The 24,135-nt window shown below is 37.3% G+C and overlaps 1 protein-coding gene across 1 annotated transcript in view; it reads right to left on the bottom strand.

Annotated features, from left to right (window-relative positions):
* Positions 1–3,986: 3,986 nt before the first annotated feature.
* CTNNA3 (catenin alpha 3) overlaps positions 3,987–24,135 on the bottom strand; it is a 467,780-nt gene continuing 447,631 nt past the window's right edge. Inside the window, exons 16-18 of the mRNA XM_035543318.2 lie at positions 21,098–21,203; positions 14,869–15,003; positions 3,987–6,381 (exon numbers count right to left, since the gene is read on the bottom strand). Coding sequence (XP_035399211.1) covers positions 6,094–6,381; positions 14,869–15,003; positions 21,098–21,203 — 529 coding nt within the window. The 3' untranslated portion in view covers positions 3,987–6,093. The remainder of the gene's footprint in view (positions 6,382–14,868; positions 15,004–21,097; positions 21,204–24,135) is intronic.

Genomic DNA, 24,135 nt, shown 5'->3' with positions numbered 1-24,135 from the left:
GCAGAGGAATATGGTACAAACCTCATGATGTTTTTTCATACGACGTACTTATAAAGTCTAAGTAGGAATGTTCTGTTGATCCTTTCTGTTGGTTGCTGCGTATTCAAGCTCCAAGAGACATCACTGAGGGTTTGCACTTTGTGGCCTGCTGTGTGAAGTCCTTAGTAGCTCAAATTGAAATAAGTAGTAACATGAACGTAATCGGTGTAACTTACTGTTAGGAAGGCTTCCAATAGTTGCATAAGTTACTGTAAAATAATCTGGGTGAGTAATGCAAAATCTATACACTTGTAAAATCTGTGGTCAGGAACAAGTTTAGGATGGAGAAAACAGAGGACTAGATTGGGTTCACAGAGGGATTGGAAGGCAAAAATTTCCTCAATTCTTGTAAGGTATTCCCTCCAGGGAAATTCTGTTTTCCTGGAGAAATCTTTCATCTGAAAGATGTTTTTCTCCACCAGGGAAGCTTAAAAAATACAAAGAAAAGTTAGTTTTCTTCCTCTCTCCCCTCCTGTCATCTGTGTTGACTAGTTGGGCAAGCAGAGCTTGGTGCTCTGTTCCAAGTTTTGAAAGCGTGGGAGCTATTTCCTGTTGTGTTTCTATCTAATGAGGGAGCTCTGGGAGCTAAGCAGACAAAATACCTGCCAGCAGGCTGGCTGAAGCAGTTAGCACCAGCTCCCTTGACATTTGGTCCCCCTGCTTCCATGGAAGAGTAGTGCCAGGAGGTAAGTTACAATCTGCCCCCCAGCTGATGAGCCACATGACTATTTTCAGCTGCTTTTGAATCATTTGTTGTATTGCGTATAAATAATTGAGAACCACAGCAGAAAAGCTAATAGCTCTAAAATAGCCAGGCTCATAGAAGACTGAGAGTTCAAAGGAAACAACGTCCTGCATGACAAGATGTCTCCTTAGTCTACAGCCTGCTTATATGCAGCCATTTTCACTATCAGGAAGCAGAAAATAGTTTCCTATCCTATTAAAAACTCCTTAAAATTGCTAAATCTCTTGTACTGCAGGCTCAGATCTTAAATATTTCTTGTATTTTGGAGTCAAAAATTAGCCCCTCAGCTTTCAATTTGACTGTAGCAACAAGTTTCTTCCCCTGATGGTAGACAGCAGGGACTTTGAAGCATTTTCTTGGTTTGTTTTACGTAACTCTAAAGCCGTTTCTGTTTTGGATACATTTTTTTTTTTTTTTACCACAAAGTTTCTAAAGAATTAAGGTTATTAATCGAAAGGTGGGTATTTGTCATTGCAGCAGTGTCACTTACGGTGTGCAGCAAAAAATCTGTAACATTTTTTCATCAGTGGTGTAGAGCATTTTTATCACCTTCAGAGGAAGCTTTGCAAAACAACAAACCCACTAACCATGTTGAGAGAGTAAATCAGTTCTGATGTGCCAGGGAAAACACAAGTGAAATAGTGTAATCTGCTTGATCTTTATTATTTAATTACTAATATGCTCTTAAATTGCACTCTATTGGACGATTTCTCATGACTGCTTTTATTATGTTAACTTTTTCTTCACAGCACAACAGTGCTTTTAGTGGGTTGTTGGAGAGGAAGTGGGTTATTAGCAATTGTCTATAACCAGAGCTTACCTTGGTGTTAAAAGCAAAATTGAACTGGATGCAGAGGAGGCTGCAGAATCAGGATGGAAGAACAGACACGTTTATCTGCTACCAGTGATTCAGTTCTACAATCTTATGATTGTCTATTGATAGTTTCACTTCATCCAAAACATGTTCTAAGAGAGTAGGTTTTAAATTTCACTGCTGTTTTAGCCTTAAAGAAAGTTAAGCTTTTCTTTCTTAAAACAAGAAGTCCTCTCACTCTTACCCTGATTTTCACGGGGGATGAGAAGACTGGGGAGTAGAGGCAGGCAAAGGAGGAAAGGTCTCCCTGCAAGACCCCACCTCACTCGGAGATTCCAGGAATGTAAAAAGGGTACAAGGTCCCTTCTTACCCTTACTGCTAAAGAGGAGAAAAAAAAAAAAAAGCACAGTACAGTTAAACAGACACAAGAAAATAAACACGTTTATTTGCTTGGGTAGTCATTATTTGCTGTATTTGATTTTAGATTTTTCTTCCCTGAAAATCAAAGGCAGTTTTGTTTTTAATCCAACCAAAGGAATTGGGCTCTTATTTACGTATGTACTTCCTGAGCCAAATATATGGGAATCGCTAGAGTTTAACCAAGAACAGTACACAAGGGACAAGTAGTTGCCGGGAGCAGAAACAACAGGTAAGACCATGTAGAATTTTGTCTACTCTTGGTGAAAACTTACAAATATTTTCTTCAAAAATAATGCTTCTAAAAACTCATTTAAACTTGATTTATAAACACATTGTTTCTTAAACACTTCAACTGTAAACCCACTGAAAACAGCACAAGATGCCCTCAAAAGAACTAAAAGACCTTTTAAAACCATCTGGAATGCCAGACCTGTGTGTTGTCACACTGCCTGGTCATCTCCACTGAAGATGCAGCTATAAAACTTTTCTACAGTTACCACGTTAATGGCATGAGTGGGGCAAACCCTAAGACTGGGTTACCACCTGTTTCCCACCTTATTCTATACCATTCCCTTCTGAAACCAGTCAATCAGTTATGTCAAAGCACATTTATTGTGCAAAAAGGCAGGGCTCCAGGGGTGGGCAGAGATGGAGGGACATGCATTTAATTTTTCCGAATTTTCTGAAGTTCCAAGGTATTAGAGGACTTGTGTTACTTACCAGGAATGGCTCACTAAGTTCAGGTAATAAGAGAGTAATTGGGACAAACTGGAAGCTATGCTCAGTGCAATCTGCAGTGACAGAAGCTGCCTTTTACAAATGAGAAGCACTAAATATTACAGGAAACAACATTAGCAGTGAGAGCAGTGTGATGCAACCCAGTTGTGGGTTTTCTTTTAATAATCAAAAATCAACAGCTTCAGCATTCTCAGAAATGGTTTAAATTTGTTTTCTTTTACTAATGTGCTTCAACAACAAACAATACAAACTACCTCATTTTTTAGAGCTCTGTGGACTTTTTTTCTTTTAAATAAAACTGCCATAAGTTGTCCGTCACACTTTGTACCATAATGTGGTAATGGGGAGTGGACGAGGTAAGCTAATGAAACGATTTGAGCTACTGGGATGAGAAAGCCCTGTAAAGCTCTAGCTAAGAACCTAATTTGCAAGGTCAATGCTCCTACACTGTGGATATCATGCAAACACTGAGGCAAAACAACAGCAAAGTGAAAAAATATTCTCTGAAAACCAGGGCTAGGAAGGAATGTGCAAATTACAGAATGAAGTAAGTAACTGTGTCTGAATAAAGCATACTGAGCAGCGCATTGTCTATCAGCATTATTAATAGTGGCAGAGAAAGTTTCCCACTTTCCAGATCTGCTGAGGGAGGTAATGAGCTAATACAATAGATTTTTTACAACTTCAGGATTTGTTTCTTATCTCTCCTTAGCTAGGAATAAACTTTACCTGTTTTCACATGTTTTACCTGTTTACATGTTTCACATGTTTACCTGTTTTACATGTTTTCACTTGGGTTTGAATTTTAGCCAAGAAACAGAAGTCCAGATACAGTTAACACATCATTCTTTTAGCTATTCTCAGAAAGCAACTGTGGCTTTTGATTTCCTTGTTCATTTACTTTTTTTTTTTTCCCCCCTAATAAATTCCTATGTAATAGGAACAGTTTTGGATGCTGAGATGAAACTGGCTATTGAGAATGGCCAGGCTAAAAGAGCTGTGACTGGTATTGTAGTCATGATCATTATATTAAGCAATAAACTGTGTCTTAGTGATGAGAGTGCTAGAAGAACTCTAATGTAAAACAGGCTAGTAAGATCACACTTAGTATGCTAGAGAAGCCGGAACTTGCAGGAATAAGAAAGCCTGGCAGGCATTTGAACAGGGTTTTGCTACTGCTGGAGACTAAAACAGAAACGTATCCAAACAAAACCCACAATGCTGAAAGTGGTGTACAATCTTTTAATTAATAATATGAAAACAAAACATAAGTTACAGACATCTAATGTCAAGGTGAACTGATACCAAAGGTGTATCCCAGAGATGTGAGGTGTGTTTTTTTCTTTTTCAAGAGTAATGCCCCCCTAGCCCAAGATTATTTCAATCCGTCTGTTACCTTTTGGACTTGAATATTGGTTGGGGAATATGTAATCAGAGAGGGTGGGCCAGAACCTGAATTATTATTTGGAGATTTTAGCTTTAAGATGTGACAATCTATACTCTCCTGAGCAATGCACCACACAAAATCTTTCTCAGCTCTGCTTGGAGTGCTAGCAGACATACTGAAAGTACATCATATGACCAGCTCTATGTTGCATCTACCTGCTCTACTTGACTGTTAGCTGCTTCCCACTGTGTAGTCCTAAAATGATTAGCAAGTACCTACATATGTTGCCAAGATCTTGTGAAAATATTGGAGGGGATTTGTATCGGAAAAGGGTTTTTTTTGTTTTTTTTTTTTGTTTTTCCCCCAAACTTCTCCTTCATTTTGTTTCATTTGACAGATAGTAAAGCTGGGGACAATGGAATACTGATCTGTAAAATCTTTAATGCATGATCACTATAGGTTTTATGGAGCTTCTTAACCAACAGCCTAGAAATTTATATTGTTCCACTGTCCTGATCCTGTGCACAGGCTCTTACAGAGTAGCCACAAGAGGAAAAAAAACAGTTCAAGGTTATTTTTGCTGCCCACGTGGTGCTGTTTAGGGGCACTATTGTGCAAACATGGTAGTAAATGACAGAGCAGCAGCCCATACTTTGGAACCTCCTCCTAATGGTAGTCAATGGTGCATCATGAAGTTCTGCAATTTGAGGGAGCCCTTATACCTGAGCAAATACCAAAAAAAAAAAAAAAAAAAAAAAAAAAATCTGCTTGCTAAGGAAAGACATTTAGTTAGGTGAGGTCTGGGAAAACCTAGTGATAGGGCAGGGAAGACTTTTGCTTGTTTAAAAAATCAGCCCAAGTAGATTTAGTATTTAAACAGATCTAGAAAAAAATTCTTTCCATAAGAATCTTACAGAATGGTGATAATCAGAGTAGTATCACTTATCTTCATTACGTATGTTGAAATATAATGCAGTAATTTAGCAAGTTGCTAGACAGCACAGTCCTACGTTTGTGACTATACTTCCATAAGCAAAGTCATCAAGTTGGCTAGTTACCTTGCAAAAATCTCACCATTCTTCAGATTCAAGATGTGTCTGTGTTATTTCCACAGTAGTCTCAGAATAATGATGTATTTCATACTTGTTCTTTTGTGCTGTGATTAGAAAAGTTTCTGTTGTTAATGCAATAATCAATCAGCCAGATGAATTAGAGGTCACAGAATACAGTAGGAAACAGAACACTGAATAATGGTAACATTTCAAAGGCTGTTTTAGAGAGCTATTATTGCTATGCTGCAGTTAGTGCTTTTTTGTTACATTGTCATGTCCATGTTGTTATGACACTTGTTTCTTCAAACATTTTCAAGTTTACATTTCCTCTATTTTTACATAAAGCTGGGCCTTGGAGGGGGTTGATCTTTGGACCTTTCAACCAGGATAAAAAGTAAAGGCCAAGATTCTCAGTTAGCATCAAGCAGTCCAGCTGTTTTGATCACAGTGTAACGATCTTGATAAAGGACATTCCCAGTAAACAGTGTTCAAAAATATTGTATGTCATAAACTACAATGCTGTTTAATATTGGCCTCATTCATCCCCAATGAAGGAATGCCTGGCCCTAGCAGATGCAGAAGGACTTGGGGCAGAGTTTGGCACATTGCATCCTGCTTTTCAACTACTGTAACACAGTCCCATCACGTATCACTCAAAGTGCTCTGCTGAAAACATGCAGTATAAAGCTGTGATAGTTTGACACTGCAAGACAATGAGTATTTTTTCAACTGTGTGCTGTTAATTAATCCAACATCGTTTTCAAAGTAATTTAAGCAAGTGTTAACTTAGATATTTAGGGAAAAGCAAAACACTAACATACGTAATTATTAAATAAGTAGGGGGAAGAGGTGAAAAACTGTAAGAACTTCAACATAGAGACACAAAGTGGCAGAATATTAGACTATTTCTCTGCCTCTAAATTCACTCATGACTTGAACAGGATGGATTCTCTTCTTTGCAGAACCTTTTCTGACAGCTGCATAGATTTCTTCTGGCTTCTCTCTTTTAATTAAGGGCTTCTTCTCTGGAGCTTTCATTCTCCACATCACAACAGGATGTCGTGGGCCAGTAGGACTCTGAATTTTGATAATCTTTGTGGATGCAATATAGGACATCTTCACTGTCTGCACCACAGCATTCATTAAATTCTTGGCAGCCTGAATTAGTGAAGTGACACTATCCAACTGTAATAAAAAAAACAAACATTAGTCTAGGAAAAGCCTCCTTTTAATCACAATATGCTCAGGAATAAACAACAGTTAAAACCAAAGACTACTGCACTAAAACAAAATTTCTTGGTTTTCCCTTGTGTGTTTGATCATTATATCCGTGTTCTGATGCTCAGACTTGAAATGATATACAGAAATCTGTGCTGGTGGAGTAAAAAGGCTTACGTAGATGTTTGTTGCTTGCTTTTTTTTTTTTTTTTTTTTAGTGTGAATTCATGATGCTTGTCTGCAGGGTATCACTGCAATTACTACTGATGGATAATTAACTCAAATAAGAGCTGTAAAAATGTTACTCATTATTTCCTTTGCATCAATGCTAGGCAAATTCTCCAGCTGGTCCCATCACATTCCAGGTGCTCTCACATGCTCCTAAGCAACGGAGGATATTGTCAAGTAGTTGGATTAGTCAGAGCTGCTGAACCTAGTCTCGATGGCCAGGATGCTTAAAGGTAATTAAGAGCAGGAGAGCACACAGAAATCACAGTAACTGTGGCCTCAAACTTTTTTAAAGGATGAGAACATAGACATAATGCATAACGAACTCCTGTATGACATACTCCAACATTCAACAGCGTGCTATGCAGCCATAGTGTTAAAGGTATTTCCCATCAATATTCCTTGAAATAGAAAATAGCACACTCGATTTTAACTGGAAATTGGCTAACTGGAACAAACATACAGCTTTGTTACGTTGACTGCCATACTGATCTGTGGTGTAATAAAACTTCGTATACTGCTCTCTTCTCACATCTGAGCCTTGCAGGATACACGGTGTGCATGGGCCAGGAGCAGAGTGTGCTGGGGACATTGTACTTTCTCAGTTACCTCCTCAGCCCCCAATGACTCTGGCAGCCTAGATAGATAGAGGCCGACTTAGCAGTGTTGCACGATGAAACTGCAAAAGGTAAATGTAATCCTACGATGTGTGCTGAGTAGAGGCATTTTATTCTCTGATAATCCTTCCCACAGTGAATCTCAAGGTTTAGGCATGATGGTGGTCTGACATGCTTCAGAAAGAGATGTCAAAGAGGCTGTATGCAGCAGAGCCTATCTTGGGGGCTGGGTCTCGACAAAACTGAGAATAAGAGGAAGTATTTTACTGAAGGCCAACACTGGCAAAAGAACTCATGTATGTAATTGGCCATCAGTATTGATTAAACATTTCGATGTGAGGAAAAGTCATCTCATTTTGCATGTTCTCAGAAAACAGACTAAGGAGGCTCAGGGCAATCCTTCCAGATGTAAGAGTGCCAAGACTCACGGAAGGGGAAGAACTGGTGTGTGCAGTGTCCTTCTATGTCTTCTGGTCTTAAAATCCAAGTGCAGAAAACTGGTCTGTATATGCTCGCTACAACTGTGTCTACTGTTAGGCCATTGTATGCCACACTTGGGCATTTGGAAGGTGTCTACCAGTGTACTCAACCCAGAAGGTGTCTGTGCAGTGTACTTAACCTGGGAAAAATTACACCAGTGCTTAGGACTGTATTTTCAGGAAAGGGTTTGTTGTTTGTTTTTTTTTTTGGACAGGTTAAGATAACAGCTGAATGATGCCACAGTTCATTTTAAGTGCAGTGCCTTTTATACCATTACATTTCTTTTGGATTTAATTGTTTGGAATGAAGGCTGTTGTGCCCCCTTCAACTTATGGTACCCTTTGTGTTGTCATAGTGCCCCCAAAGAACTGCTAGGGTCATACGTGGTATAAATTATCTCACTGACCTGAAGGAATAGCTTTTTATTCAAGGACACCAGATTTGTATTTGATTATAAGGCTGACAATTTCAATTGGAAAGGAATCTCCATTCTTAAAGAACCTTTTAAGAAAGCCCTTTAAAAAATATCCTATTGCTTATATTACTAAAAATGTTTATTATGAATAAATATTATTCAAGTAAATAATGTCCACCTGAGCAGCCCAGCATTTAATGATGTTTCCCCCAAAACAAGGAAGAGGAGCATTAACAACTGTGAAATCTGCATCAGTTTGCTAGGATGAGAACAGCACCTGTTTCAGGACAATACAGAAGCTTCAAAGGAGGGCTGGTGTACTTCCTACTTTGTGCATACGCGTTTGTGTGCATAAATGCATGTATACAAACCTTACGGGTACACAAGACAACATTTACACACTCAAAGCACATTGTTTAGAAATATTTTCCCTTCCATATACACTAACACTAATGAAGCCCAATACAGTTCGGAGATTTTGGAAGACAGCATTTCAATTTATGTGCAGCCTCTCTATTGAAACACTTCTTCCTCTTCTGTAAAAATAGTGAAGTTGGTTCTCTAAAGGACCATGAGGTGTGGTGGGAGAATCATCCAGAACGTGTAAGTGCGAAGTCTTTTGTAATATGGAGATCTGTAAACTGACTTTTCAGCAAAGGTCATCTCCCTCCTGTGAGGTCGAATGAATTGATGAGATCATCATGTGTTTTACTGTACCTGTACATGTCAATTTTATAACAGTTCATACACATACAAAATGCAGCTAAAGTCAAGAAAGGGATGCATTTGCATTTAAGAAACATACCTGATCAGAAAGATCCATCAGTTAATGCCAATTTTGCTGCTTCTCTCTCCAGAAATGCCCCCCACCAAAAAAAAATAAAATCATAGAAAAGTAAAACACTAAGTGGACTGAATACATTTGCTATAGGAAAAGGTAAAATGTAAAATACAAAGTATGGCTTCTAAAGTTCATTCCTTGCTCTATCATGTGAGATTTTTAATCGGGATTTCCAGTTTGTAATAGTCATCCAATCTTTGCATGGCAGTATTTCAAACTAAGACAAGTATGTATGGGTACCACTAAGAAGACAAGCATATATGGGGGACCATCGTTTATAAACTTTAGGGAAACAGACTGCCTGGCCATGCTGGTAGGATAAGCAATTAAACATAATTCTTGTGATGCTGTTTTAGCAAAATTCAAGTTGAATGAAAGTTCGCAGTTCAAAGCCTAATGCTTATTTCAAATAATGCCTTTGTACCATTTTATGAACTTTCAGGCTCAGTCAGTGAAGTGCTCTGATCAGAGGCTTTGCCATTATATTCCTGGAATGTCTTTAGTTGCCCAAGTATCCCTTTTTCTAGGCAGGATGACTAGTGTTGTAGGTATCAACTTACTGGCACATGAACTGATGATGTCTGTATTTCAAACTGCGGATTACTGTCTTGATAAAATGTATGTTAATTGATTATAGGGAATGAGAAGAAGCATGTGAGAAAAAAATTCATAATTGTGTTTATTTTGTGGTAATCAGAGGTTAATTGCGGGCACACACATGCACGCAGTTTTGTCTGTCCTCAGGCTGTCACCTTCTAGAAAAACTGACAAAGCCATGATTTTGACAGCTTCCACAAATCTTCTTTAAATATATATATATATATACACACACACACCCCTGGCTGATATTGGTGGCATTGTAAGCACACACTTTTCTAGCATCGTCTGTATAGTAAAACCAATATGAAGATGCTTCTGGGTGCCAGCAGATGCAAAGAAAAGACGGTTTTGTTTCTATGGCAGAAGCTTTATGGGCTTACGGGGCTTTTGTTTCTAAGTGATGTAAATTTCTGTAATCTTTCCACTTTTTTCAAGTGGCCTGGTGTTGGAGCCACACTAGGCTGGGTAGCAAGCTGGGCTGGGGTATTTGGCAAGTTCAGTCATGGCTTCTCAGGAGAGAAAAAAAAAAAAAAAACTGCTTCCATTGAAGGGAAAAGGCATCTAGAAGAAGTGTGTACCAGCATCCAGGCTGGGCAACAACATCGTACCCCAAACCATCCAGTTATTGTGACCTTGGTTTATACTGTAAAGTATGTCAAATGAAGTAGAATCCTTTAAGGTGGCAGTTAGAGCTTTTACAGGCTTTTCTCTCCTGTGGGCAGTGAATAGTTACCACTTTACTCTGGCTTCTGTGGGTCCTTTCAACAAAATAGCCATGGGCTCTTAACAGTCCACAGCTCCTTCATCATGCCACTGTGCACCGCTGCGATCAAGAAGAAAGTTATTTCTATTTCTTAAACCATAATGATATATCTATTATTAAATAAATATGTTTTACAGTTATCTAATTTTGAAGAGGGTGTAATGTCAAATAGGACATGGCATGTCAGCTTCATGTATGAGCATATGAGGCTGCTCATAGCTTGACACATGCTCACTGGAGCAGAAACCTATCAACTCAGGCATTTTAAATGCCAAAACCTGAGGACTCTGAATTATAAACTCAACTGTCCAGTTCTGCCAAACTGAACTGCCTGAATTCCGCTGCCCCCTTGCCATGCCATAGGAACTGAAGCTCTGCTGTATTATTTAAGATCTACAGAAGATGCCCTGAGATGCAGATACCTAAAATAAAATCTTAAATAGATTGGCATGCCTCCCAGGTAAAAAGCAGAACACGTAACTACCACTAAGGATGTTTAAATCAGTGTTTGTGCTGCATTTGCCATAGCAGGGGTGGATGTGGATATGGTGGAGGTGGGAATGCTATGTCAGGATGGGCAGAAATCTCCATTTATTTTATGATTCCCTTGGCATCTCTGAATAGGCAATGAAATACAGGATAATTAATATAATTTACTTAATGCTATCCTTTAGGATATTCACACTATTTGCATTGTCTTAGTTTCTGTTTCCCCCGCGTTTTCTGGATGTGTCTTACACTAGTCTCGGTTAAATAAAGAAAATGTGAGTATTGTGAGGCAAAAGCATACTGGTATTTCTGAACCACATTCACAATTTTGGAGAAGGTTTTAGGATATGTTCTTGAAGCTACAGATGGTAAGAATGAGGATATGCATTATATTTTTTTTTGTTGATTCTTTCTAGAGAGCAGCTGTTTTTATACTTCAGTAACAGTAATGTTACTGAGTTTAGTGTAAATCTATTCTTCTGTAAATTGAATGTACTCAAGTACTGTCTTCACTTGGATGCTTTTATCTCAAATATTCAGCAGGTTCTTCCAGGTGTCCTATCTAGGAAAACCAATGAAATGAAACTTGGCATAATTGAAAGAGTGATAAAATATTCATTGAGCATTTAAGTTCATCTTATTTAGAGACACACAGCTGCAAAGTTTTCAATCTGTAGCAAGTGGTATATAAAGATTCACTAGCAAAACAAGGAAACCAGCCACAAACAAAGGTTGTTTTATTTTTGCCTGACTCTCACTTTTGCTCTTTCTGCGCTTCCCACGAAGACACGGTGTTCCAGCTTCCACGTTTTGCAGGTCTCACTGTGTCAGTCAAAACAGTAATTCCTGAAAGGATTTGGGAAAAGTGTCCCTTACCATATCTTCCCTCGTTAAAATGTCATCTGTCCTGTCAGCAAGTGGTACCTCTTTACTGCTATTTCACTGAGAAGACAGAATGATTCTCTAACCACAGTAACTTCACATTATGGTGAAATACAGAGGATACAGAACTGAAGGTAGTAGTTTAAAACAAAACAAAAACAAACAAAAAAAGAACCCAGTACCAACAAAAATCAGACTAGTAGCACTCAGGCTGGCATGAGCTATTGTCTCCAGCACTTGCATTGCTGTTGCATACATGAAAGGATGTGCCCTGCCTTTTCCCAGAATAGTGGCACAGTACACAAGCACGGTCAATGGCCCATCTGGCTGAACAGCATTCAAAATCAGAATTCTGATTCCCAGACATGGGAGTTTTCCTTTCCCAGGGCCAGGATTTTAACAGCAGTTATCTTGTTTTCTGAACTGAGGATGTTTACATTTCAACATTCTTTTTTTCCACACAGAGCAGTGATAATTCCATATAACAAAAAAATAAGATTTTAGTTTAAAAGTGACACAAGAAGATGGGGGTTCAAGAAAGCACAGGTAAAGGTCAAGAGTTGGAAGCACTTCATTAGTTGCTATGTTTCTTCATGTACCTGCCAGATGACACTCACCATGGATTTAGTCTCCGTACAAAATAAATGGCTACAAAATAAGCCAAAGGGAGACTTTCTGTTGTGATTTTCTTTCCTGCTACTGAGCACTGATCCTTCTTCCTCAATAAGCCTATCTTTGGCTCACCTTTGCCTTGCCACGCTGTCCCCTTGGAGTATCAGAGACTTTGTGGAACTGCTCTACGGAAATCTGCTTTATTGCACGAGTGGACAATCTAGGGGTGTTTATTTCTCAATAAGCTTAATTATTGTAAAAATGTGGCTATTCTGTAGGTTATCTATGTGTCCGTGTACCTAGTAATTACATTAACAGACCTCAAGGATATTTGGGGGTTACTGCTTTTTACCTGTTTTTCAGGTGGAGAAATTGAATATAATCAGGAAAACAACTAACTGTTACTTGAATCTATGTAGGATTTGAAGAACTGAAATAGAGTCCTATAATTAGACCAGGCCCTGTGTCAGAGTTAAAAGATAACTTACGTAAGTACCATAAGACCATTTCCCTGATGTGCCATAACGGAACATAACACTTGTATGTGTTGCTTGTATGCTAACCAACTCCCTTCGAAGTTCTGCTGCTTTCGCTTAAAGGAGGGTTTTAAAAAAACAGATGTCTGATCATTGAAAAAATGGTCCTTCAGAAAAAGAGAATAGTATGGTTTAATTTAAATTCTTCCCTAGCTGCCTTCTTCACTTGGATTAGTTTGCAAAGAAATGGAGACAAATGGTTTACTTTATGGTGCTTGTTTTGAAAACATACTGAGTGTATGAACTATAATCTATGCCCTGATTTTACTTACCAGTAAAGTAGTTATTTTTAGGAAAAGCTACCTGTGTTGTATGTTGCTATTATGTACTTTCTTCCTTCTTTAAACTAGTTCTTCTAGGTAGATGGACTTTAGAAAGCAGTAGTAACTGAGCTGACCCTAAATAAGTAAGAACCGTATTCCTTTTTTATGCTTCCAAAGGCCAGGGGATTTTTATGTAGTCACACTTACAAGCATACACTGAGCACATGCAGGGGAAGATACAGTGTTATTACATTAAAAAAAAAAATAGGCAAACATTTTTTTACAGCTCTCAGTAAAAGAAAATTTTAAATTAATATTCTATCTCTTAGTGAGTGAAGTCAACTTTTAGAAAACGTAGTGTTTTATTATTGTCAGATTCAAATGCTATGTAATCGTATGCACGGGTTAAGGCCCTCTAAGCAGCCCTCCACCATTATTAGTTGAAACAAACTGAACTGACAGTTCCCAATGACATGGAGAAGTAATAGTGAGGAGAAACAAACTGGCTGAACAAGGAGCAGCAGCTGTGCCTCTAGCGCACACAGGCATCAGTTCTGTCAGAACAATAGCTATGGACATGAAGCAACATAGAAGAGCAGATTTTTCATTGAAGGTCACACAGCAGTACTGGCAGGACAACATCCAACAAAATATTGCTATAAAACGTCAGTATTTCAAAATCTCATATTGGTAACGGTGGGTTCTTTTCTGCTTTTTTTAAGAACATACTACGTGTTCTTCTGATACATGTATGTACTGCAGGACTGCAAATATGTGAAGTTTTCATTAAGAGGAAAGTATTATTAAAAGGTAAGAGTGGTGTGGGAAGCTCTTTCATTACCTCTTTTTTGTCATTTGTTTATGTCTGGATACCATAATCCCATATGCCACAGATAATAACGCTAATAATCAAAGAATATATAGTTATAATAGTGATAGCATATATAGAATCATAGAATTTTTAGGTCGGAAAACACTCTTAGAATCATAAGTCTAACCATGAACCTAATGCTACCACGTCCACCACTGTACCATGTACCTAAGTGCTAGGTCTGCACATCTCTTAAATATCTCCAGGGATAGCAACCTCACTGTTTCCATGTGAACACTTAAAATTATGTTTTTGCTGAGAACAAGTGCACAGAAGTTCCATAAAATCATAAGCAACATCTTTTCCATGTCTAATGATACTTAGCTCACAATAAGGCAAATCAAGAAATGAATTCAACAATCAAGTCACCTTTGCTCTTAATTTTCTTTAGTTCTGTAGGGATGTACGATCTCCTGCATGTCACAGCAGATAGTCAAGAATTCCCCTCAGCATTTTGTTCTGAATGGGAAGTACAGCTCTGGAGATTTCTTTCTGTGTATGCTGATATACACCTGTGCATACTCCATATATGTGAAACTAAACTAAACTAAAATCCACTATCATAAAGACGTTACAGTTCTTATAAACCAAGTACTCCAGAACAATAGTGAAGAATAATACCTTTTAAGAATCTAAAAGGAAAAAGGAAATCCAAAAACGATTGCTCTGCCTTTTAAGTCACCAGTCTTATGCTTTACTTTCTTAGATTCTCTGTGTAAAGGGAGTGTAAAAAGAAAAAAACCGAATAAAAGAAGAAAATCATGACTATATACTAGAACATAAGCACAGGAAAGGACAATGCAAATATGATAGATTTTATTTTGATGAATAGTAATTTATACCATTTTTCTACTTACAGCAGACATGATGAGCTCTCCACCTAGATTCTGGATTTCTGCTTTAACTTGACTGCAGATTTTAAGCTGATGGGAGTATAGCTTGATCTGTTCCAGGTAAGCCAACAAGTCCTGTTTACATGATTGGTCTGGACACTAAAGATAAAGGAACGAACAATAAATCATATACGCAGTGGCTGATTCAAAAATTTCATCCCATACATCACATTATTGCTTTGCTGAGGAATTACTCAAATCATTCAGATTAATCCCTAACTTCCCCATATTCACTTGAACATCGCAGAGCTTACCTCAGAAACATCACTGATCAAATTCCTTAATACATGGAATAATTACTTTTCTTTCAATTCCTAGGAGACTTTGACTTATTTTTAAGAAGATACCTACAGTAACAGTAATATTTACGTGGGTAAATGTAAACACAAATGCAAGAGCAGTGTTAACATTTATACAAAATAATACTTTATCTTCCAATAATTATCTACATTTTTGCATTCCATCTAGTGTATTTAGCTTGATGGCAGATCTTCTGTATCAGAGGGAACATGAAAATAAGAATGTCTTATAGCTAACTCACTTACTTGAATACTTTATAAAAAATAACATATTTCTATATTCGCTTATTTGAACACCAAAAATACTTGGAGGAGAAATACTGCTCTGTGACTACGAAGCTAGTCACCCTAAGACCTCATGTGTGTTTGTTCTAAAGCTGTTCATTGCTCTGGCAAAATAAAAATATCTTAGAGGTGAATGGTGAGCCCTCAGTGTGCTACCAAAACTGTGAAGTGAGCATGAGAAACGAGAAATCGATTCCTACAAGTTCCTCAAAGATGTATTTTTAGCCTTTGTATGCTGTAGTTTGTATTGGAAACATGGCCATTTTCATTTGATAGGAAATTAAGTTCAGTTTTATATATTAAGAAAAGAAAGTATGTATGTTCCCAGCCCAATGCAGAGGCAACGTTCATCTGTTGTTTCATAAAGTTAGACCTTTGTGTTTATGGAACAGTGACTGATGGAGTAATGGTTTAAATCTAAGAAATGTTAAAAGCCAGAAAAAAATCTACTTCATGAAGTACTTTACTTAAATTACTGGCTTTGTTGAAGAAATTTGATACCTGCATAAAATGGGGGTTCTCATGATCCTCTGTTCTTCAAGACTCTGCGCTTAGTATTGGAATGCTTAGATAAGCATACAAATTAACCTGAACAGTTTTTAAGTAATTAATATGCATTAAATGTCTATCTTTACCTTGTGTTCTGCTAGATCCATTACTAAAATGTTTTTTGTACTTTGGCACAGTTTAGGAGAAAAATGGAAGAGTGTCTTGACATCCTCTCTTTATTGATGTGCACCATTTTTCAAAGTGGTCTCAGTATTCAAATACTGATACCTCTGTGGCTGTTCAGAAAACCTGAATACTCATTTTTTACTTCTGAAACTAATTCATAGAAATCTGTCCTTCCAGTCAAATGCAGTTGTGAGCTCTTTTAACTATCAAAGCTATGCTAAAAGTGTATTTCCTGCAATGAGCTGCTTGCTTTTCTATTTTTTCTTTTTCTTTTCCCCGGTTTACTTTTCTCTTTTCCTCACTGGAAAAACTCAAGAGAGAGGCAGATGCTGATCAGTATCTCATTCTTCCACTTCAAGTAGTGACAGTGTCAATTACAGAAGTTCAGAGACAACGTTTTAACTTTATATAATAATATTGGCAGGATTATTTATATAATAATATTGGCATGACAGTCACATTTATTATCTGCCTTGTATGCATTTATAGAAGAAATGTGTAACATTTTGGGAATGCTGAAGATGATATGCATCAAAGACAGGGAAACTGCCACTTAAGAATGATACCTTCAGGTTGAAACAATTCTGGTCCAGCGTTCTGGACCTCTGGTCTGGAGAATATTGATTGAGTGCTCAGTAGCACTCAAAAAAGCAAATACTAGGGTAAAAAAGGTGTGTTCAGTTGCATAATTACATTTCATAAATCTGTGGTATAACCGCAGTTTTACTGCCCTGTGCAGGTATGTATGGTGCATTGTTCCCCTGTCTTGCACAGAAGAGAACAGGTAAGTACAGAAAAGATTTTCATGAAGATCAGTATTTTCTCTTCCAATGCAAAACCAGAAAGCCAATAATAGTAACTCGCCTAGTCAAAACAGGAAATGGTTCTTCACACTGTGTTAATTGCAGAAACCTCTGTTGCAGAATGATAATCATGAGAATCGTACATGGGTTAAAAAAGTCACTGGAAAAAATAATGAAAAATAAATACAAGGAATATTAAAGCTATCAAATGTACCAAAAATGTGTTTGGTAAGTAAATTCAATAATGGTTACAGGAAGTTGGAAGACCGTATTGTGGAAGTATCATGAAACATGTACCATCATCTCACTGAGTTCTGTATCTAGTCACTACTGTCAGCAACAGGGTATGGACCTAAATCAACCTATGGTCTGACTCAGCGTGCCCATTTTTATGTACTTTACCCATGAAACTTTACTAGATAAAATCAAACCAGGAACCAACATAATACAAGGATGTGGTATGTGTAGGCTTAAAGATAACATTTTGTATTAGCTTATGCAGGATAAAGTACAATTAAGAATTATAGCATTATAGCATATCCCGACCAACTGTAAAGAGGTATTAGAAAGAAATGTACTCTGTGAAGAGGATGTTCCATGAGGAACCCTCTGCATAGTGCTCAGAAACATCAGGTACAAGCGACACTTGCTTGGTAGTGAAAGAAAACACTGTTTTCTGTTTTGTATCGATCCCTACGCTTCCAGAATTAAAGTAATTAACATTTTCTTGCATTGCTGTAGTTTTGATCCTGACTAGAAGACCACTATACATTGAGGAGTTAGAGATCCATGTATCAGTGAAGCTAAGCAGGCCCAGGCAAGTGCTGTGCTGCACGTATCACAAGGCCTTCAGGCCTGGGTTGTGCTGCAGAAATCCCTTGGCCGCAGCATATGCTTGGCCAGATGTTTGCAGTGGAGGAGCTTGCAGCAGTTCCCTCCTCGTACTGGTGGTAAGGGCATGTGCGTATCCTTGCCTGTAGGACTGCAGCGAAATGTGACCATCCTTTGTGTTTGACGTTGGAAATAATGAGTGGAGTTGCTTTTCTTTAAGAAAATCCCATGAATAGCTGAAATGAAAATGGAGGAAATCTCTTGTATGGACAGTGTTTGCCCAGAATGCTGCGCGTGGATCAGAGGCCCATCCGGTGCTGTACCACCTTGGGTTCCCACTGTATGAAGGAACAAGATTGCTGTTATCTCCTAACAGTGGTGGTAAATGGCATTGTAAATGATACCTCACAGTCTGACTGCCTTTCTTACTGGGCTCCATATCAGACCAGCACCTCCTGCTGCAAAACAAATGGTTATGGAGGCATCGTTTAGTAAAAACCTTAATCTACCGCATATTTCATTAAAAACAGGATGTCCTGCCTTACATTCTTCGGGCTTTCAGGTCACAAAATTGACAGTGGAGTTGAAACATTGTTTAATTTTATCATCAATATACTTGTGATTGATGTGCCTAGGTTGATGTTGATGCTTAACTGGGATTATGTTCACAGTTGTTAACTCTGAGTCATCTTTAAGTGATATGAATATGGACTGAAATTTGCTAATTGTATTGCACTGTGTCCCTTTCTTTTCAACACAGGAATTTATAAAAAACTTAAGTGAAAAACAGTGTAACAGAGAGGTGGTCTTGCACCTGATGATTTATATAAAATACTGCAAATAGAGTTTGATTTTTTTTCCCTAACAGGAAAACCATATGAACTATGTAATTCCACAGTTCCTGAATTTGAGTCTCTGAAATTACATGGAGTGTGAACCAAAATCATTTGTTTGAAAATGTTTTATGAGCAAGAAAAGGTCAAAGAGATACGATGATGATTCTTCATTATGCAGCAATTGCTTATTTCAGATTCTTGCTCAGGTCTGAAGCTAGGTAGAAGAAATAAAGCAGGTTTTGCTTTTCTTCCTTGCATGTCAGTTTGAATACTGAAAATACTCATCATACGTTACTACGGTCCTGATAACTGCAAAGACATAATCAGAGTAGCAGTTAAATCCTGGGATGACTGTGAACAGTAAGGTGATAGAGGTAGTATCAGAATTGCTGACAAATAATTGAAATGATTTAGGGTAGCCTAAGTTCAATAACAGGTGGTGAAGAAGTGTCAGAAAAAGTACATGTGTGAAGAATGCAAGCACGTTTATCTTAGAACATATACTTGAAAAATGGTACAACCTGCAGCTGTTACTTTTCTCTTTTGAAGTAAATAGTACAAACCCATTTTTACATGACATCAAAAAAATCACACAAATTAAATGTTACTAACCTATTTTTAGCAAAATATTTTACTGTATTTTAATGTAATTGAGAAAGGCAGTCACTAAATTTCATCAAAATCTATGTTCTAGTCTAGACAGCAAATTCTTGAAAGGGTCCTTCAGTTTGAATCAAATTCAGAGAACAGCTATTAGTTAGCACACAGGGAATGTGAAGTTTCTTTTCTTTTTAGGACACCAAGAGAGCATGGCAGAGGTAAAATAACAACTAGGTCAAATAATATACTATTTTACTAGCTAAAGTAATAACTAGGTCAAATAATAGTTGAGTAAAGAATTGTTAGTATTTACAAATACCATGGAGATTTAAAAAGCACAATCACACAGTTAAGAAAAAATCTCGGTGAGATAAAGGATGATTTGGCATGAGAACAAGAGTATATAGAAGTTGAAAGGTTTCTAGCCATCAGAGGAATGAGAGGATCATGTTGTACATCTTGCAATAGGAGGAGTAAGGTCAATATTCTCTTTTTTACTAAGTTTGGATGCATATACAGTAGTGATTGTAGTTGTGTGCAACACAGAGGTATTGAACTTACTGAATGGAGATGGCCTGGTTCACTCATATCCTTACAAGGGCTTTTTTGGTTCGTGTCTTTATTTTATTGTTTTTTTTTCTTTTATTGATGTCAGCATATATGCTTATCTGCTTCTAATGCTTATGATATGAATTTAGCTAAAATGCAACACCTGTAACTGACTAGTATGTGTCAGGTGCATACAAGATGCCACAGGTAATAAATATCAGGGGTCATATGGGTTATCAACTGTGTGCAAGCTCTGACCTAGAATAAATAGAAGTTATTTGAGTGAATTCAGTAAAGGGTTAAAACAACTTGAATAATTTCACATTTCCTGGCACTTCGGAAGGTACACAGTGGTTATGAGCTATAATGTTTTTTTCTTCACGCTAACTTGTTCATGTTTCTAGTCTGGAGTCACAGTAATAATACAAGAAGAAAATTTTAGGTAATTTAGGTAAGAAATATTCCAGTAAGAATTCACCATATTGTAAAAGGAGTAAGACTGTATTACATTCGTCTTTAGCTTTGATACCACATCATTTTCTGTAATAAATCAGTAAAGGTTACAGATTTTTAATTTTAGTTTTTAAATGTTAAAAACGGAATCTGTAAAGGAGGCAGTGCACTTGAAAAAGATGTGCTGTATGGAAGAGCACCTGTCAAGATCAGAAGTGAGGACATTTTACCTATTTTTTTCCACAAATCAGCTCACAACTGTATAGACCAATAATAGAAATTATTTTGTCATGTTATCTGGATTTCAGAGTCATATAACAGAAAAAAAAATTGATCCTTCTTCATAGATGTTATAAAAATAAGTTGTATCTATGAAAATAAAAGTGAAGGGAAGAGTGGGTGTGAAAGACTGACTATACCGTACTACTCTGGACTTAAAAGCCAGTCACAAAAGACTAGGTAAGTAAATGGCTTGCTAGTTGCAGACTAAAATTTCACATGGTTCTACTGGCACAGTCTGACCCTAGTACTATCTACCTTACTTAGGAAAGAGGATTGTGTGTGATTAGTTGCTTGGTGTTATTAATGTATTAAGGTAGCATGCTGCCATCCTAGCCAGGAGAATGACCGTGCTTATGAATTTACATAGATCCACTTCTGGTTTTTCAGGTGGTGTCACAGGTTTTTGTTGTTGCTGTGATGTATCCGTCAATTCCAAAAAGTGAGAATAAAAAGGAAAATTAGACAGGTAGATCTAAAAATGTCATTACTATTTCTGTAAGTGACCTTCTCAGGTGTTGGAGCTTCTGTGGACGTATTAATCTGTGACAAAGGTTAATGCACTGCTAAATAAATAACCTACCTGATTGGCAATCAGCCGTGCTAAGACATCCATCCTTGATCCTGACTCTGAAATCATTTTTGCTGCATTAATTACATCAGATGTGTTCTTCAATGGTCCTCTACCCCTTCAAATGAAACAAAGCCTTTATTACATTATTCAAAAACTGAGAATAAATCATAGCCATGCAAATCAGGCACAGAAGAACTCAATTGAATAAAAGTTATGAATCCATACAACTGTTTTGTTTTCATGTCCCACAAATTTGCACTGCTTGGCATCAACTGGATGCAGAAGTACCAGAAAAATGTCACAGTTTGTCTCATACTAGAAGCACAACGCAAGCTAAATCCTAAGAACAGGGATTTTCAAGCCCAGTCCCATTATGTCATGTACAGATAATCCTAAGAAGGAAGTGGTGAAGTTTTAGTGCAGAGAAGCCTTATGCTGTTTGCTGTAGTTATCCTGTAGTTTTATGATTTTTATGTTCATTTCACTTCCAGTGATTTTCTAGTAATCTCTTTTCTAGTCAATACAAAAAGAAAGTTCATTGCAGTGATGTATTCTGAGCCTCATTGTGGATGTTTGGTCTGAAAACCTAGGTTGTTTTTATTTTATTTAATTGGTGTACTCAAGCGTGAATGGAAATATGGACAGGGCTGCAATGAAAACCTACAAATACTCCTCCACAATTTGGATTTGCTGTTTTCGCAAACCACTTCCAAGTAATTTCAGAACAATTGAGGAAAACTGTAAAGTTTTTGTGAACAGGTTGTCAAAAACCCACCTTTTTCTTCAGGCAAAAATCTTAAAATGAAGTATTTCTGGAACCTTGAAAAGAAACTAAATGCTTAAGGTAGCTAGTATTGACAACCATTATCTTCATATTCCCTTGTGCTGCAGTTTCTTCAACACTGAAGTAATACTTCAGCTCAACTAAAATCACTTACTGTGTTTGATGCATATAAAGCGAGCACCCTTGCTAAATTCAGCTCTGCACTTCAGCTTTTTTGATAGGAAGATTTTTAGTTTTATTATGTAAACATTTAATTCCTGAAGGCTTCATGGCAATTTACAAGATCTGCAATGGACAAAGGAAGTGGGCAACATGGAAAATTACTAAACTTCTTTGCTCAGATGAGGAGACCCTTTCCTTTGAAGTCAGTATGGCATCATATATAAACAAAACAAGCCATTTCAGTAAAAACTGATTAACAAAAGACATTAATATGCTAAAAAAATTACTGTATGTAGTTATACAAACATTCAGTAAAAAGTGATGACAACATAGTTAAACTCTTCGTAAATACAGTCTTTGGCCAGAGGGAGGGGGAGGGGTGAGCAAAAACATGCTTTGCAAATGAATTTTGCAAATTTATTTTGTCTTTATTTTATTGTGTTGTTGTGTTTTTTTAAGTGATTTTATCGTATATGCTTATCTGCTTCTAATGCTTATGACATGAATTTAGCTAAAATGCAACACCTGTAACTGATTAGTATGTGTCAGGTGCATTCAAGATGCCACAGGTAATAAATATCAGGGGTCAGATGGGTTATCAACTGTGTTCCTTCTTTTCTGTTGAAGCCCACATCTAGGAAAAAACTGGAACTGGATAGGATGCATGTTACTTTACTACAGAAAGGTATCTTCTTGCGATGGAAAACCTATTTAGTGAATTGTTCAGTTTATAGGAAAATACTGCATTTGGGAGATGAAATTTCAGATGCAAATCCCATGTTTACAGGTCAAGTACTTCAAATTTCACCATGCGCTTCCATTTGTCATTCCTAAATTTTACCTTTTGACGGTTAGTTGCACAACTGAATACTTATATTGCATACAGAACTTTCCCAACATTTCAGTCCACTGGTTAGGTTTTCACCGTTATTTCCCCTGTGGTTACTTCCAGAGGCCACCGTTAAATTGTTCTTGGCAAGTCTTCTTGGTGCTGTACAAATAATGTAAGTGGTCCAGAAACCATCCTGAGAAGTTACAACCCAGTCTTATCAGTCAAACTACACAAAAAGGGAACATAACCCAGAACTGAAGAAGCAGGGAAAGGAGAGTGGGAGTAACAGTGACAACTTACCTTTTAGTTCAGATTAACTACCTGACTCCAGAGGTTAGAGATGCCAAAAATCTATTAAAGCACATTGTTTGTTGTTTTATTTTTTTCCCAGTCAGTAGATGTCTTCCTACCAGTTTTAAATGTCCTTGCCTTTTACCTATCAACTTTGAAGTATGAAAATACACTTTTCTTGGGAACCTGTTTCAATGAGCTATCCATCTCTGTCTTTTAAGATACTTGACATGGTGCCCTCTCCATGTCATTGTACCAAGCTCCCCTTCCTTCTACAAATGTACTCCAGGATTATCCTCCAGCAGATACTGAATCATCCCTCCTAATCTGTGAGACTACTGTGGTGCTAATCCAGTTGTTAAAAAAATTAGTATAGATATAGACTTCAACATAGATGCTTGTGATGATTACCTTAGCTCATTCACCTATAGCAGCTGCTTAGAGAAGGATTAAAAACGTAATTCCCACTACGTACCGTCTGCTGGTCAACAGCACCAAAAAAAATCTCCTTCACAGAGAAAAGTGAAAGTATTTTCCATCGTTTTCCCTCTTCTGTGAGAGAAATTCCAATTTATTTGTTGTGGTGTTCAGTAACTTTTTTTAATCAGCCTTATCTTACTATTTTTCCACTGCTTCCAGTCTCTATAACATTCAGAGCCAAGCTTGATCTCACACATCCCAATCATTTTACTGGGTTGACAGTCTACAGTGGACTCCAAATGACTCATTTTGATTCATTCAGTGGAAGATCTAACCCATCTGTTTTCCTCATGCATCACTATTTACAAGCACTAAAGCTTTATTAGCTAGGTAAGTTTATAACACGTTCAAGGCTATGAAAACAAAGATAAGACAGAAAGGACTATATTTATGAGCAATTATACGCCCTCGAGGTAGTGATGGCTTGTTACTATATTACTTAAATTAATTTTCTACCAAGTGAGAAGGGGACTGGGAAAAGACAATAAATAATTTAAG

Source organism: Cygnus atratus, chromosome 7, assembly GCF_013377495.2.
Source record: "Cygnus atratus isolate AKBS03 ecotype Queensland, Australia chromosome 7, CAtr_DNAZoo_HiC_assembly, whole genome shotgun sequence".
Classification (NCBI taxonomy): Eukaryota; Metazoa; Chordata; class Aves; order Anseriformes; family Anatidae; genus Cygnus; species Cygnus atratus.
This window is presented reverse-complemented; position numbering and strand designations above follow the sequence as displayed.